At 45.0% G+C, this 15,716-nt stretch overlaps 2 protein-coding genes across 6 annotated transcripts in view; one reads left to right on the top strand and one right to left on the bottom strand.

The window, feature by feature from the left end:
* The window catches only part of ccdc66 (coiled-coil domain containing 66), a 91,845-nt gene extending 86,599 nt beyond the window's left edge, over positions 1 to 5,246 (top strand). For all 3 annotated transcript variants that reach the window (XM_068051707.1, XM_068051706.1, XM_068051705.1), the window contains 3 exons: positions 2,590 to 2,843; positions 3,317 to 3,444; positions 4,467 to 5,246. In XM_068051707.1, the coding sequence (XP_067907808.1) occupies positions 2,590 to 2,843; positions 3,317 to 3,444; positions 4,467 to 4,562 (478 nt within the window). In that variant the 3' untranslated portion in view covers positions 4,563 to 5,246. The remainder of the gene's footprint in view (positions 1 to 2,589; positions 2,844 to 3,316; positions 3,445 to 4,466) is intronic.
* A 4,220-nt stretch (positions 5,247 to 9,466) lies between these two features.
* Positions 9,467 to 15,716, bottom strand: part of LOC137380087 (protein TASOR-like) — a 73,555-nt gene continuing 67,305 nt past the window's right edge. For all 3 annotated transcript variants that reach the window (XM_068051702.1, XM_068051704.1, XM_068051703.1), the window contains exons 22-23: positions 12,366 to 12,524; positions 9,467 to 11,139 (exon numbers count right to left, since the gene is read on the bottom strand). In XM_068051702.1, coding sequence (XP_067907803.1) covers positions 10,499 to 11,139; positions 12,366 to 12,524 — 800 coding nt within the window. In that variant the 3' untranslated portion in view covers positions 9,467 to 10,498. The remainder of the gene's footprint in view (positions 11,140 to 12,365; positions 12,525 to 15,716) is intronic.

Below are 15,716 nucleotides of genomic sequence, written 5' to 3'. Positions count from 1 at the left end.
CCTGCTTCCACAATCTTATTTCCACTAAACTGGTGACCACCTAACTTCCCTTCCTGGCTCCTTACCTGATATTAACTGTTCTCTCTCCTTCAAATCTAGTCATCACCACTCTTCTCAAAAAAAAAATTCCCTTGACACCACCATCCCAGCAAACTACTACCCCATTTCCAACTTCCCTTTCCTCTCCAAAGGCCTTCAATGTGCTGACACATCCCAAATCTGTGCCTGTTTGCCAGAACTCCCATGTTTGAATTCCTCCAATAAGGTTTCTGCCCCTCTCATAGTACTGAAATGACTCTTGTCAAAATCACAAATAACATCCTATGTGACTGTGATAAAGGTAAACTGCCCCTTTCATCCTTCTCAACCTGTCTGCAGCCTTTGCCACAGTTGCCGCACTTTGCCAGTGTTGTCACACCATCCTCCTCCAATGCATCTCTACCATTGTCTAGCTGTGTAGGAGTACACTCGCCTGGTTCCATTTTTGCCTTTCCTGTGATGGTCAGAGAATCACCCTGTAATGGCTTCCCTTTCCACTTCTGCACCTTTACCTGTGGTGGCCCCCAAATATTTATTCTTGGCGCCCTCCTAGTTCTCAACTATGTGCTGCCCATCGGCAAAGTCATCTGAAAGCAGTTTTTTTACCCATACGTACTTTGATGACATCCAGCTCTACCTCACCACCACCTCTCTCAATCCTTCCTCTGTCTCTAAATTGTCAGACTGCTTGTCCAACATTCAGTGCTGGATGAGCAGAAATTTCCTGCAACTAAATATTGGGAAGACCAAAGACATTGTCTTTAGTCCCCATCATAAGCTCTGTTCCCTAGCTGCCAACACCTTCTCCCCGGCAACTGTCTGAACCGAGCTGTTTGCTACCTTGGTGTCATATTTGGCCCTGATATGAGCTTCTGACCAAATAGCCGCACCATCAGTAAGACAGCCTATTTCCACCTCTGTAACAGCGCCAGACTCTGCCCCTGTCTCACTCCAACTGCTGCTGAAACCCTCATCTATACCTTGGTTATCGCTAGGCTTGATTATTCCAATGCACTCCTGACTGGCTTCCTACATTCCTGCTTAAACTTGAGGTAATCTACAACTCTGCTGCCTGTATCCTAACTCACAAGTCCTGTTCACCCATCACCCCCTTTGCTCATTGACCTACATTGGCTTCTGCTTAAGAAATGCCTTGGTTTTAAAATGGTCATATTTGTCTTGAGATCTCTCCATGGCCTCACCCCTCCCTATCTCTGTAATCTCCTCCAGCCCGACAACCCTCTGAGATATCTGCGCTGCTCCAATTCTGGCCTCTTGGCATCCCTGATTTTAATTATGATTCTACTCTATCATCGACAACCATGACTTCAGCTACTCTGGAATTTCCTCTCTGAACACCTCTTCCTATCTACTTTACTGCTTTCATGCTCCTTAAAACCTAACTCTTTGACTAAGCTTTTGGTCATCTGCCCTAATATCTCATGATTTGGCTCGGTGTCACATTTTATTCGGTAATGTTTCTGTGAAGTGACTTGGGACATTTTATTATGTTAAAGGTGCATGTTGTAGCTGATGTAAATCAATTACGGACAAAGAACAGGCAGATAGATTACAGAATTAGGGGGAGTTGAGTCAGAAAAGGGATCTTGCGTTATACTTGATGGACTGCTCAAGAAATCAAGCATTGGCAATTGTCAAAAAACAAATAGGATGTTAAGTTAGATTGCCAGAAGAATGGAAAGTCGATCAAAGAAGTAATCGTACTGTTAAATTGAGCATTGGTCCCAGTTATTTGTCCCACCTAGGGTATTCTGTGCAGTTTTGGAATGCACACTACCGAAAGGATGAGGCTCAGCTGGGATAGCTACAAAAAGGATTGGATCTGGGGATCTTGTTGGAAACTAGTCTAGAGCCTGAATATTATTTAGGTGTTCAAAATAATAAGACTCTGAGGTAGATCAACCAGAACTCTCTTCAATTGGCTTGTTTTTAACAGTAGAATGAGGGGGTGTTTGTTTGAACTGAGAAGTAATAGATTGAGACAGAATGTAAAGGAACATTACTTAGAGGGTAGTTAGTAAATTGTTGCATTATGCCTTCAGGATGAGGAAAGACCATCAGACCCATAAGCACTTATTGGTTATTGAGAGAGTTTACTGAGGGAGATTGTAGGGGCATGTAATTTAGATATTTGAAGGCAATATCAGGCAAGTACCGTGAGGAGAAAGACACTTGAGAAACACAACTGCTGGGATAGTAGAAAGGCACACTCGATGAACCTTTTTTTATCCTTGAAATTTCTACGTTTGTGCTAACTTGAGATAATCAGCTTTGCCTAAAATGCAATATGAATTCTAGTCCACATAATACTGAAGCTGTTCATGAAGGAACTGAACTTTATAATGTTGGGCTGATAGTAAAATATTTTCTATAGTTTAGCCTACAGTATTACATTTAAATCACATCCAAAGCAAATAATTACCATTTTACAGCAGAAGTTTTAAAAAGTACTAGAATGAATGAAAATAATTTTGCGAGCATAAATAATGTGACGAGAAATGGCGAATTAATAGTTTTTTTTTGCTGTAGGTGTGAATCTCCACCAGTTCCTGCACTGAGGAACAAACATCTCCAAATGGAGCAGACGGAGCTCCATACAGTTCAAAACGTGAATGCAGGTGAATGGTGCCAAAGGGCTCAATCTGCGAATGGATCAGATAATGTCAGACCACCATCATCAAATTTTGTTCCTTATGTGCGCACAGATGAGGTGTACCATTTGGATCCTGATGCCCCAATGTCAAGGCCTTCAACAAATGACCCACAGTACAAACATTGCAATGGTATTTATGCAGCCTTGTTTCTAATTTAGGAGTTCATTTAAAAAGTAGTAAACATATAGTACCGCCAGTCACCAGTTTACCACATACACCTCCTTTCTCAATTTGGATTGTACTTAAAACTGCTCCAGTTTGAAGTGCCTCTCTTGGCTTATTGTCCTGTAATTGTAATATTCTTTCATCAGATCCATTAAAATGTAAATAGTTCTGTCACAACTTGTAGTAAATTCTGAATCTCAGGACCAATTAAGCATTTCTAACAACCTCTGCACTAATGTAAAATTTTCTTTAGAATATGTTTAGAGGGTAAGTTTTGTAGATTCATATATACACAAAATGGTTGATTTCTATAGTAAGAATGCACTGCATTATTAAAACATTTTGTAAGGTAATGTGTGTGAATCTGGGAAACTGTACAAGTCCAGTTTTAACCAGGTAATATCCAAGCTTTATGTTGCATCCTTTTTTTTTTACAGTTGCCATACACCTGCAGCATCAAAGCTTTAGTTCGGACCATCCAAGAGATCCTCTTCTTAACCCTGATCTGGTGAGAAACAGGGAACGACAGCAGGCTATTCTCAAAGGGCTTTCAGAGCTTCGCCAGGTAAGACTCCATTCCATACATTAGATATTAATGTATCTGCATAAATTTTAAAAGTTATGTCTACTAACTTGCTATTTCAAGCAATCTTATTGCTCATCACAACTGTTGATTGCTTCCTGCCAAACCAAATGCAATGAATCAGATGTGATATGAGATCCAAATTAAGAGGATGTTGCTCCTTATCTGTGGCCAACCAGTTGTGGCTTCCCAGTCCTGACGTTTTTTATAATTACACTTGACACAAATGTCTGCGTCCCCACCTCCACCCTCCACATATTGTAACTTTCTCCCAGCCCTGGCATAAGCTCGTTTTCAGGCCTCGCAGGTCCCCTGTAGCCACAAATAAGCTGCAACATTTGATGGAGCTCCATAAAACAAAATAGCCTGGGCTATAACTCCGAACTGATATATAACTAATTTTAAACTGGAAGGCTCTTTTAAAATATGTGCGGTTGGTATTTTTTTTTATACTAAAACCATTGGTACTTGGTTATTCTTTTGAATTACGGTGACATTCACAAAGTACTGGAAGAGAAATTATACAACATAATATACCCAGTAATGGGATAAACCTGGGAAATGCTAGAAAATATAAAGCATGACATTTTTGAAAAGCCAAGGAAAAGGTCAGTTAACTTTGGCCAGGTTATGGCTGAATGGGTCAAGAGTGGGTGGCAATCTTGATCAAGAAGGTAACTGAAGTATGTCAGAGGACTGAGTGCAATAATGGGACTGATTGAATGTAACCTGCTAATGAAATAAGGGGTTTTGAAAAATAGAAATTTGCATCCTCAAATTGTAAGTCATTAATTAAGGGGATATGTTTAAGGGGAGAATGTAAACCTGGAAAATCACTTAAGAATGGTAGAGATGTGTTGATGCTATATTTTTGTTTGAAGACCAAAGTGACAATTCAAAGATGAAGGAGCACAAACATTGCAATGAAGAATTTGCATTTTAAATATTTAATATACAAAGACCACAAGTACAATTGCCTGAATCAATATTATTCTTTGTTTTAGGGTCTAATGCAGAAACAAAGGGAGTTGGAAACTGGCTTAACATCTAGTCCTGTACATCAAGATGACCAATATTGCGTACCTTCTCAACATTTATGATCAGTTAGCAGTACTTACACCTGCCTCCGCCACCCCACCCCACAGCAGCTAAATGATATCCTCAAACGAATCAAGCTGATGTTTATGAATGAAATAGTTAAAGCACTTTCATAGCACTAGGTATCCGAAGCCTGTTAGAAATTATTGTAGGCTGCTATTTTAGGTTTTTTGTTGGTTATCTACAAATTTTAAATACCAGAATATGCAAAAGATACATCCACCGTCCAGCAATACTCAGTTGTTGTATACAGAGTGATATGTAGAAAGTTGTATACTTTTTAGGATCACTACATAAAGAAACTTGCATTTACAAAGCACCTTGTTGAGCGTCTAGAATGTCCCAAAGTAGTCCACAATCAATCATTTACTTGGACAAATTGTGTCAATCTTTTGCAAGTTCCTGCATGCTGAACAGGAAGTTAGCCATTGTCATGCCACATCATTTACTGATGCAAATGACAGAGAGGCTGCTTCATTATTTGATGGCACTTGAGAGTTGCAGCTTCCAGGTAGTCTTTGGTTATGCTTTCCCAAGTTGAATAAAGTGGTGAGGGGCTGATGGAAACTGCTAAGTATATTACTCCCAAATATCTCTCACTCTTGTCAGGATGTGAGCAATGCTAGAAGGGTTGCATTTATTGCCCAATTTTCATTACCCTCAGAGGGGAGGGGAGGGGGGGGGGGGGGGGTGGTTGCTTTCTTGAACTGCTGTAGTTTGTGTTATGGTGCGCCTACAATGAAAGGTCACTGACCTGAAATGTTAACTGTTCCTCTCTCCACAGATGGTGCCTGACCTGCTAAGTATTTCTAGTACTTTCTATTTTTATTTAAGGGACTGAAGAGCTGGGAGATTATAAAAATGGCAGAGGCATATTTCACAAACATTATTCAATATAAGTACCTGTAATTTTGAGCTTTTTAAGGTACAACTATTAAATGTGTTGACAGCCTGTTTTATAAAAGGTTATATTTGAAGGGAACTTCAATTTGTGTGATTCAACTGCAAATGTTTTATTTATGTATAAGCATTGTTTTAACTGTTCAATGAAGCAGAGTGCAATAAATTGTGCTAATGATCTTTAAAACCACAGGACTTACAACTGTCTCTTTATAATATATAATCTATTTAGCATTTTTCTCTGGAGAAGGATCTGTCTTTCTCTTCCCCCTGCCTGCCCCCCCCCCTCCCCCTAGAATTATTGATGTGAATTGCATAGTCATTTCTTTTATATAATTTAGAAATTATATTGTCTGTCTTCTGTATGGCTAACTCATGAACCCATCTCTATACACTGTTTGGTGGAGAGGTATACTGAGGAGAGATTCCCATAATATCCATATTATAATCTGGCTGAAACTTGTTTTGAAAAAACGCTATCTGGAGGACGGTAATATTCTCTGCTGGTTCCTTTCAGTAGTCTTTAGCATCTGTCTTTTTCAACCTTAAGTTGAGTGATCATCTGAGAAGTGTGCCTGATCCAGGAAAGCTCCCAAAAGTGGCAAGGATTATAATCCACTACAGTTGAAGTTTGGAACTTTCTTCAAATGGCAATTGATGCTAGATAAGTTAATTTTAGATATTCAAAGGCAATAAGCGATATGGGGCAAAGGCGAGTATGTGGAATTTGGTTGATCTACAACCTTAACTTCACTGGATGGCAGAACAGGCTCATGGCAATGTAAATAGCCTACTCCTATGAAAGTCTCTAGCAGAAAACACAATATCCAAACTAACACTTCACCATAGCAAAGTGTAAAACTTGCAATGCTTTAGTGAATTGACATGGTTGTGATGTGAAAAATGTCCCATAGCATAAATCACAGCTCAAGTTAAGAGTTTTATTGCTGAGGAAACATCCAAAATGCATGTTGAAGGCTTACCTGCAGAGAAAGCAAACTGCTTTGTTGAAAAGCTGTTTTACATTCTGCAAGAAACAGATTCCATAAAGGTATGTAGCCCTTTGTGATGTGTTGCTTCAGTACCGTGCTCCATCTTCCTGTTTCTATTTAATCTGAAAATAAGTCTTAGCAAGCACTTTTGCCTTGAATATTTTATTTTCCTTTAGAAGCATCATGAAATCTGTTAATTAACTGGAATCAACTAGCTACCTGTTCAGGTTGAGGATCTGTCCCAAAAACAGAGGGCAACCATTACAGTAATTATTTACATACAGTTGCACAGCACAATCATGGTTGGATCAACATTGATTTATCTTATAGCCTTATACTTTTAATTACGATGGCTGGTTGGTCCCTCTTCTGTTGGTTGGGTGCTGTTCTTTTTGGAACAGCAGGAGTTCATTTAGCCCTGAGCCTGTTCTGTGACTTAAATCCATAGTACCTGCCTTTGCCCATATCCATTAACGTCTTTAGTATACAATTGGATGTGGTGCTGTAGAGGCCTCAAGAATTACTCTGGTCAAAGAAAGCTCCAGATCATCTACCATTTCCAGCAACTGGAATCAGTATTTATTTTTAGAGATACAGCACAAACAGGCCCTTCAGCCCATCGAGTCTGTGCTGACCAACAACCACCCATTTATCCTAACCCTACAGTAATCCCATATTCTCTACCACCTACCTACACTAGGGGCAATTTACCTATCACCTGCAAGTCTTTGGCTGTGGGAGGAAACCGGAGCACCCGGCGGAAACCCACATGGTCACAGGGAGAACTTGCAAACTCCACACAGGCAGTACCCAGAATCGAAACCGGGTCCCTGGAGCTGTGAGGCTGCAGTGCCACCCAACTATGTTGAGCAGCCCCTGGCCTAAATGGACTGAGGGTAGGGAAACTTCAATGTCAATCACTGCATGACTTCATAGTACCACCACTGACCGAGTCCTGAAGGACATAAGTAGCTGCAAGATTGCATCACATAGTATGGGAAATATGAGCATATAATCTGCTTGATCTCATCCTCCATCTTATCACATCTAGCCATCATAATATTAGAAGTCCTTAAGAAGATAAAGTCTCAGCTCACCTGTGAAGACAGTGCCACACTGCAGTGGGTAATGAATGAAACAGATTAAGGGCAGATTTAGCAGCCCAAAAACTAGGAATCCATGGAAGTTGTGCGAGACATATGTAGAATTGTAAACCATCAAATTTAACCTTACTCCTCCATCACCATCAAACCAACACTGATTGAGCATGAAGGGCGTGGCAGAAGTATTAGATATGCTTTAGAATGAAATATGAACCTGGTGAGGCTGTTAGAGGGGGCCATCTATACTAAATGGCAAAAACAGCAGCCTACAGTCAGTTGATCAGATCAAAATTATGTAGCCCTACCACATCTAGTAGAGAATGGCCATGGACAGTCATGTAACTAATAGAGCTTGAACTTCTTCATGCTGAATCATTGTGGAGCCTAGCATATGATTGCAAGAGACAGCTGAAAAGTTTGCAATTGTTTTCAACTTAAAGTGCCAAATAAATGATTTCACTCTGCTTCTGAGGCAAAAGGGTCCAGGTTCAAATTGCACTCCAAGACCCAAGCACAAAAATCAAGGCCGACATTCAAGTGCAGTACTGAGGGAAGCACTACCTGAGATGCTGTCTTTCAGATGAGACCTTATAACAAAAGCACTGTCTGCTCTCCCAGATGAATGTAAAAGATCCTATGGCACTATTTCAAAGAGCAGGGGAGTTTATCCCACAATCACATTACACACACACACACAAAAAAAATTTGTTGTTGGCAAATTGGCTGCCAAGTTTCCTACATTATAGTTTCTACATTTCAAAAGTACTTCAATACATCTGGTGGCCATGAAACCGGCTATATAAATGCAAGTCTTTCTTTCCTATCAGAGATACTACTGTGCAGCCAGTTTTGATCACACCACATCACCTTAAGTGGCTAAGTGCACTGACAGGAAAAGACTGGGTCCAGACAATGGCCATGATGTAGTGAAAAACTGTGCATTAGAGCTGATCAATTCCCTATCCAAGCTATTCCAGTAGAACTATGACACATACATCCCAACAATGTGGAAGACATATCTGGTCTTCCCTATCCAAAACAGCCCAACTCTAATCTGGCCATTTACTGCCCTATCCACCTCCTCCCAATCATCAGTAAAATTATAGCAGCATAAGTGGCATACTATAATAGCTTTCCAGTGCAGGTTCTGCCAAACCCATTGCTTCAGGACTGATTGTAACCTTGATATAGACAAGGATGCAAGATCTGAATGCCAGAAGAGGTGATGCTACCTACCCACAACATCAAGACAGCATTGAACCAAATATAGCACCAAGGAGTCTCAACACCGAAGTCAATGGACATCAAATGGAAAAAGGTGCAAAGGAAGATAGTTTGGTTGTCAGAGGCCAATTACATGACTTTACAGGAGGAGCTCCTCAGGGAAGTGTCCTCAGCCCAGCCAATTTCAACTGCTGCAATGACCTTCCCTGTCATACAGAATGGGACTGTTTTCTATCTGGTGTTCATCTCCATAAATAATCCAACAAATTGGTGGTAATTTTGTGCAATGAGACTCGGGTCGAAAACACATTTTGTAAAACTGAATAAAAAGTGAATGAATACTATGATACAATTCACAGGATCAGAATCCTGATCATAACTTTGAATTGCCATCATCCTTGATTTGGCACACACAAATGAACTTTCCAGTGCATTTTGGTAAATAATCCACTGGTGGTGAATTTAACAGACTAATTGAGTTTGGGTCCAAAGTGCTGCTTGAACAAATTCTAGGCTATTTGGAGTACTGCGAGTTAGAATTTATATTTCACTTGTGGTGAGCGTAAGTCTGATGGAGTCAGATTATCCTCTATGCAGCAGTCACTCCTCAAACCTATTTTGCCACAAACCACAAAGGCCAATAAAATTTCAAATTAGAGTTTAAAAAAAAAACTAGTTGGACAGGTTTAAATTTTTAATATACAACAGTATAAGAAAAACAATTTTACTCTCTATATATATATATATTTACAATACACACAAACATCCTCAAGTTAATTTTATGCAAGTGTTTTATTTAATGCTCGATTGAACAAGTGGCAAAAAAGGCTCTACACTTGAAAATGAGGTATATGAATATGTCTAGTTAACAAGCAGTCCAGTGTACTGCTGTAAGGCCATTAAATAAAACACTATTACCAGACAGCAACCACACAACTTGAATAATAAAAAAAAATTAACCAATGGTTCATGAAACATTTGTACAAAATAAATTAAATCTATATCAAAAGATTAACTGCAAGTCAGAAGTATTTCTTTGTGGCATTTTTCTGTAAAATTACAAATATCCTTTTAACCAAAAAGGTTAATCTAGATAAGTTTCAGATTTTTTTTAAACATAGATCAGGCTGCTAACATGAAATGGATCAAACAGCCAATAACCATTATACTTAAAAGTTTACACAAACTGATCTACATCAGTGTAACATGCTTCAAAGAAGTGCTTACAGTACAGTTGTACTGACGTTTACTCAGTTCCTCTTTTAAAAAATTATATGTATAAATGGACAGCAGTTACAACATAGCAGCTGTAGCCAAGATCCAGGTCTTTGCATAATTCTGACTGCCAGACCTGAATTTGCTGTTTTAAGAAAGAAAATGACTGAAAAACGTTTTTTAAAAAAGAAACGTTCAGAAACAAAAAACTGACTTTGAGCAAGTAAAAACAATTGTAGGACAAAAGTCCTAAATCATTTTAAGTAACAAACTGAAGGGACTATAGTTACCCGAACAGAAATGAAAACAAGTCACTATAACCAATATATACAGGGTATGCTTATGAATTAGCCCATGACAGAAGTCCTTTCAGCACCAAGCATAGGATGAGGAACAAACCCAGAAATGCAATGGTGTCTGGAAACATGAATCCAGTACAGTTCAAAGGTAAGCACCTGCATAAGTTTACAAAGTTCTCCATGAAAAAGACAGTAAAGTTGGATTTTAGTGATACCGCTGCTGATGTTGCTGCTGGTAAGACAGGCTTGGTGCACTGCCAGCATTCCAGGAATTTTCCCAGTTATTGTTATTATAAGCTAGGTTTTGACTGTATCCAGATGAATAGTAACTACTGGTGTCTTGATTATTCTGGTTCAGAGGAGGAATGTATGATTGCCCAATTCCACCCGTTAGGAAACTCTGATGAGTAATTACATTAAAGTTCCTGTGGTCTGATTTAGTGTGCAAATGTGAGTAGAATGAATTACTCTTGTATGTAAATCCTCCTTCTCCTTCTGAATCTTTACTACCTCCCTTGACCAGTTGCAAAGTGGAAGCAAGAACATTGTTTGAAGCCAGTTCAGAAGTTACATCTACTGATGGGGTGATTGGAACATCACCTGATGCCTGCTGTAAGGACTCCTCTGGATGGCGCAGAGTTCCTTCTGTTACCTGTAACTCAGTTTGTGAGCTATTAGCAACATTCAGATCTTCAGATTTCTCACTACAGATTTCTATCTGTGGTGAATTATCTTCAGAGTCCAATGACATATCTTCCTCTTCATTGTTTCCTTCATTTCTTCCCAAGTTTTCTGCATCAACACTTTCCACTTCTGCCAACTCCAATGAGTTGGAAAAAAATGTACCTAGCCATTAGAAATTACTGATGAAAACATGTCAAATCATTCAGAATAAAATTTAAACTGGAGGGGGATTAACATCAGTACCTCTTTAAAACAAAATTGCAACATTCTTCATTGGAAAAATTTTAATAGGTTATGCCAATACTACGAGAACCTAACTGAGCCAGTTACTAAATTACTTATTCTTTGTACATAACAATGCACCCTGCTGCTTTCTTTAGGTATACTGCATTCCACTTTTAACTCAGAAAGCAACCATATGGGACCAGTTTCACACTTTCACATTACAGAAACTGGCCTTTCCTGAAATTACAAGGCTATTAATTATGGGAAGCTGAACTCGTTTACTCTATGGACTGCGATGGACGGAGGAGGATCCACAAATCATCAGCTGGCTTTTTCCCAACAGTCAAGACTGTTTCAGCAATCATGTTAGTTCATTTAGGTCTGTTGCTTGATGAGGCTCAGAATTCCAATTATGGCAATTTCCATAATTAGGAAGTAAGTACCATTTAAACAAAAACTATTCTAAGAACCAGTCTTTTCTGGTTTAGATTATTCTAATAAACCAGAGGGGAAAAAACTTCCCACAGACAATTTTAAAGCTTTAGCAGCTTCATTCTACTGGGACCAAAATATTGTTTTTCAGATAAGTGCTGTCTTTCAAAGATTGTATGATGCAATGCTTTGAGATTAACTGTATCCCGGATGTTAAAAAACCTCACCTTTCTAAACTTTCCGCATATTTCATCTGTATGTGCAGGATTAGTCTTGGTTTTTCTCTATTCTAATTATTAAAGCGTATGTTTGTGGCATAAAGCTGAACATCCAATTCTAAGTGTGGTATGACTAGTGTAAAAGTTTTAGCTTTCGAAGTGAAAAATTTTCCATACAATTCATTGAAAACAATGTGCCCAGCATTCCCAGTTCTTTTCCAATATAGTTGATATAACCGAATGCAATTCATTGTATAGTTGTGTCCCACACTTCTTACCCGTGCAAAAAGATGCAAATGCACTACATGGTTGCTCAATTTCACATACAATGTAAATCTTTTTACTGCATCAGGTCTATGGCTTTCTTTACTTTTGTCCAGCAAACTCACGCAATTTAAATTCAGGTCATTTATGTAGATTAGAAGCAATACAGGTTCGAGCATTAACCTTGTGAGACGTCATTCAACACTTCCTTGTAGCATTAAAATAAATTTCCAGGCACATTTCACTTGCCTTGCAAGTTATCTTGAGATCCTAATCCTAGCAGTCGTTTATCTTCCATGCTTGAACTATGGTAGCCAATAATGTTACTAAATTTTTTCACAAGATCATCGATGCTGGCCACGACCACTCCACACTCTGAGTAATTGGAAAGAGGCTCCATATTTTTCTCTGGAAAAAAAATACCCCCAAATTACATTAATAAACAGTCTATATCAGGATTGTACAAACATTTCACGTGGGCGGCCACATTACAATTTTCATCTTACATGGGGAGCGGGGAGACAATTTTGGAAAGATAAAGGAATTAAAAGGTATATTATTAGTCAAAATAAATGTGCATTTATGTGAATAAGCTTTAAATGAGAAGATTAATTTACTGACTTACTTTCTCACCATGTTGGACACTGATTTAGTGAGACACCTAGCATTTTCTTGCTTGCACAAATAGTCATTGACTGCCCGCACACTTGTAGCGATGCAAAGTATTGAGACAGATATCCATCTGCAGGGGTGATCTCTGTGTTCTATCCCTCTTTCCCACACCCTCTCTGCCCCAGCAACCCCCTCTCCCCATCGCTCCCCTCCAACCCCCTCGCTCACCCCCACCCTCGTTTTACCCCCTCCTCCTCTCCTCGTTTCCCCCTCTCCCTCCCATCTCACGTTACCCCCCCTCCCTCCCTCCCGTTTCCCCCTCTCCCTCCCATCTCACGTTACCCCCCCTCCCTCCCTCCCGTTTCTCCCCCCCCTCTCGCGTTCCCCCCTCCCTCCCTCCCGTTTCTCCCCCCCCCTCTCGCGTTCCTCCCCCCCTTCTCGCGTTCCTCCCCCCCTCTCCCGTTCCTCCCCCCCCCTCTCGCGTCCCCCCCCCTCTCGCGTCCCTCCCCCCCTCTCGCGTTTCTCCCCCCCCCCTCCCGTTTCTCTCCCCCCCCCTCCCGTTTCTCTCCCTCCCCCTCCCGTTTCTCTCCCTCCCCCCCCTCCCGTTTCTCTCCCTCCCCCCCCTCCCGTTTCTCTCCCTCCCCCCCCTCCCGTTTCTCTCCCTCCCCCCCCTCCCGTTTCTCTCCCTCCCCCCCCTCCCGTTTCTCTCCCTCCCCCCCCTCCCGTTTCTCTCCCTCCCCCCCCTCCCGTTTCTCTCCCTCACCCCCCTCCCGTTTCTCTCCCTCCCCCCCCTCCCGTTTCTCTCCCTCCCTCCCCTCCCGTTTCTCTCCCTCCCTCCCGTTTCTCTCCCCCCCCCTCCCTCCCCTCCCTCCCCCGTTTCTCCCCCCCCCTCCCTCGTTTCTCCCCCCCCCCCTCCCTCCCTCCCCTCCCTCCCCCCCTCCCTCGTTTCTCCCCCCCCTCCCCCCCGTTTCTCCCCCCCCTCCCCCCCTCTCCCGTTTCTCCCCCCCCTCCCCCCCTCTCCCGTTTCTCCCCCCCTCTCCCGTTTCTCCCCCCCTCTCCCGTTTCTCCCCCCCTCTCCCCCGTTTCTCCCCCCCTCTCCCCCGTTTCTCCCCCCCTCCCTCCCCCCCTCTCCCCCGTTTCTCCCCCCCTCTTCTCCCCCCCTCTCCCGTTTCTCCCCCCCTCTCCCGTTTCTCCCCCCCTCTTCTCCCCCCCTCTCCCGTTTCTCCCCCTCTCCCGTTTCTCCCCCCCTCTTCTCCCCCCCTCTTCTCCCCCCCTCTCCCGTTTCTCCCCCCCTCTTCTCCCCCCCTCTCCCGTTTCTCCCCCCCTCTTCTCCCCCCCTCTCCCGTTTCTCCCCCCCTCCCTCCCCCCCTCTCCCGTTTCTCCCCCCCTCCCTCCCCCCCTCTCTCCCGTTTCTCCCCCCCTCCCTCCCCCCCTCTCTCCCGTTTCTCCCCCCCTCCCTCCCCCCCTCTCTCCCGTTTCTCCCCCCCTCCCTCCCCCCCTCTCTCCCGTTTCTCCCCCCCTCCCTCCCCCCCTCTCTCCCGTTTCTCCCCCCCTCCCTCCCCCCCTCTCTCCCGTTTCTCCCCCCCTCCCTCCCCCCCTCTCTCCCGTTTCTCCCCCCCTCCCTCCCCCCCTCTCTCCCGTTTCTCCCCCCCTCCCTCCCCCCCTCTCTCCCGTTTCTCCCCCCCTCCCTCCCCCCCTCTCCCGTTTCTCCCCCCCTCCCTCCCCCTCCCTCCCGTTTCTCCCCCCCTCCCTCCCCCCCTCTCCCGTTTCTCCCCCCCTCTCCCGTTTCTCCCCCCCCCCCCTCCCCTCGCGTTTCCCCCCCCCTCCCGTTTCTCCCCCCCTCCCCTCCCGTTTCTCCCCCCCTCCTCTCCCGTTTCTCCCCCCCTCTCCCGTTTCTCCCCCCCTCTCGCGTTTCTCCCCCCCTCTCGCGTTTCTCCCCCCCTCTCGCGTTTCTCCCCCCCTCTCGCGTTTCTCCCCCCCTCTCCCGTTTCTCCCCCCCTCTCCCGTTTCTCCCCCCCTCTCCCGTTTCTCCCCCCCTCTCCCGTTTCTCCCCCCCTCTCCCGTTTCTCCCCCCCTCTCCCGTTTCTCCCCCCCTCTCCCGTTTCTCCCCCCCTCTCCCGTTTCTCCCCCCCTCTCCCGTTTCTCCCCCCCTCTCGCGTTTCTCCCCCCCTCCCTCCCTCCCCCCCTCTCGCGTTTCTCCCTCCCTCCCCCCCTCTCGCGTTTCTCCCCCCCTCCCTCCCTCCCCCCCTCTCGCGTTTCTCCCCCCCTCTCGCGTTTCTCCCCCCCCTCCCCCCCTCTCGCGTTTCTCCCCCCCTCTCGCGTTTCTCCCCCCCCTCCCCCCCTCTCGCGTTTCTCCCCCCCCCTCCCCCCCTCTCGCGTTTCTCCCCCCCCCCTCCCCCCCTCTCGCGTTTCTCCCCCCCCCCTCCCCCCCTCTCGCGTTTCTCCCCCCCCCCTCCCCCCCTCTCGCGTTTCTCCCCCCCCCCTCCCCCCCTCTCGCGTTCCCCCCCCCCCCCCCTCGCGTTTCTCCCCCCCCCTCCCCCCCCCTCGCGTTTCTCCCCCCCCCTCCCCCCCCCTCGCGTTTCTCCCCCCCCCTCCCCCCCCCTCGCGTTTCTCCCCCCCCCTCCCCCCCTCTCGCGTTTCTCCCCCCCCCTCCCCCCCTCTCGCGTTTCTCCCCCCCCCTCCCCCCCTCTCGCGTTTCTCCCCCCCCCTCCCCCCCTCTCGCGTTTCTCCCCCCCCCCCCCCCCCCCCTCGCGTTTCTCCCCCCCCTCCCCCCCTCTCGCGTTTCTCCCCCCCTCCCCCGTTTCTCCCCCCCCCTCCCCCGTTTCTCTCCCCCCCTCCCCCGTTTCTCTCCCCCCCCTCCCCCGTTTCTCTCCCCCCCCTCCCCCGTTTCTCCCCCCCCCCTCCCGCGTTTCTCCCCCCCCCCTCCCGCGTTTCTCCCCCCCCCCTCCCGCGTTTCTCCCCCCCCCTCCCGCGTTTCTCCCCCCCCCC

This window comes from Heterodontus francisci, chromosome 19 (assembly GCF_036365525.1).
Source record: "Heterodontus francisci isolate sHetFra1 chromosome 19, sHetFra1.hap1, whole genome shotgun sequence".
Taxonomy (NCBI): domain Eukaryota; kingdom Metazoa; phylum Chordata; class Chondrichthyes; order Heterodontiformes; family Heterodontidae; genus Heterodontus; species Heterodontus francisci.
The sequence above is the reverse complement of the archived record's forward strand: the minus strand, read 5'-3'. Positions and strand labels throughout refer to the sequence as shown.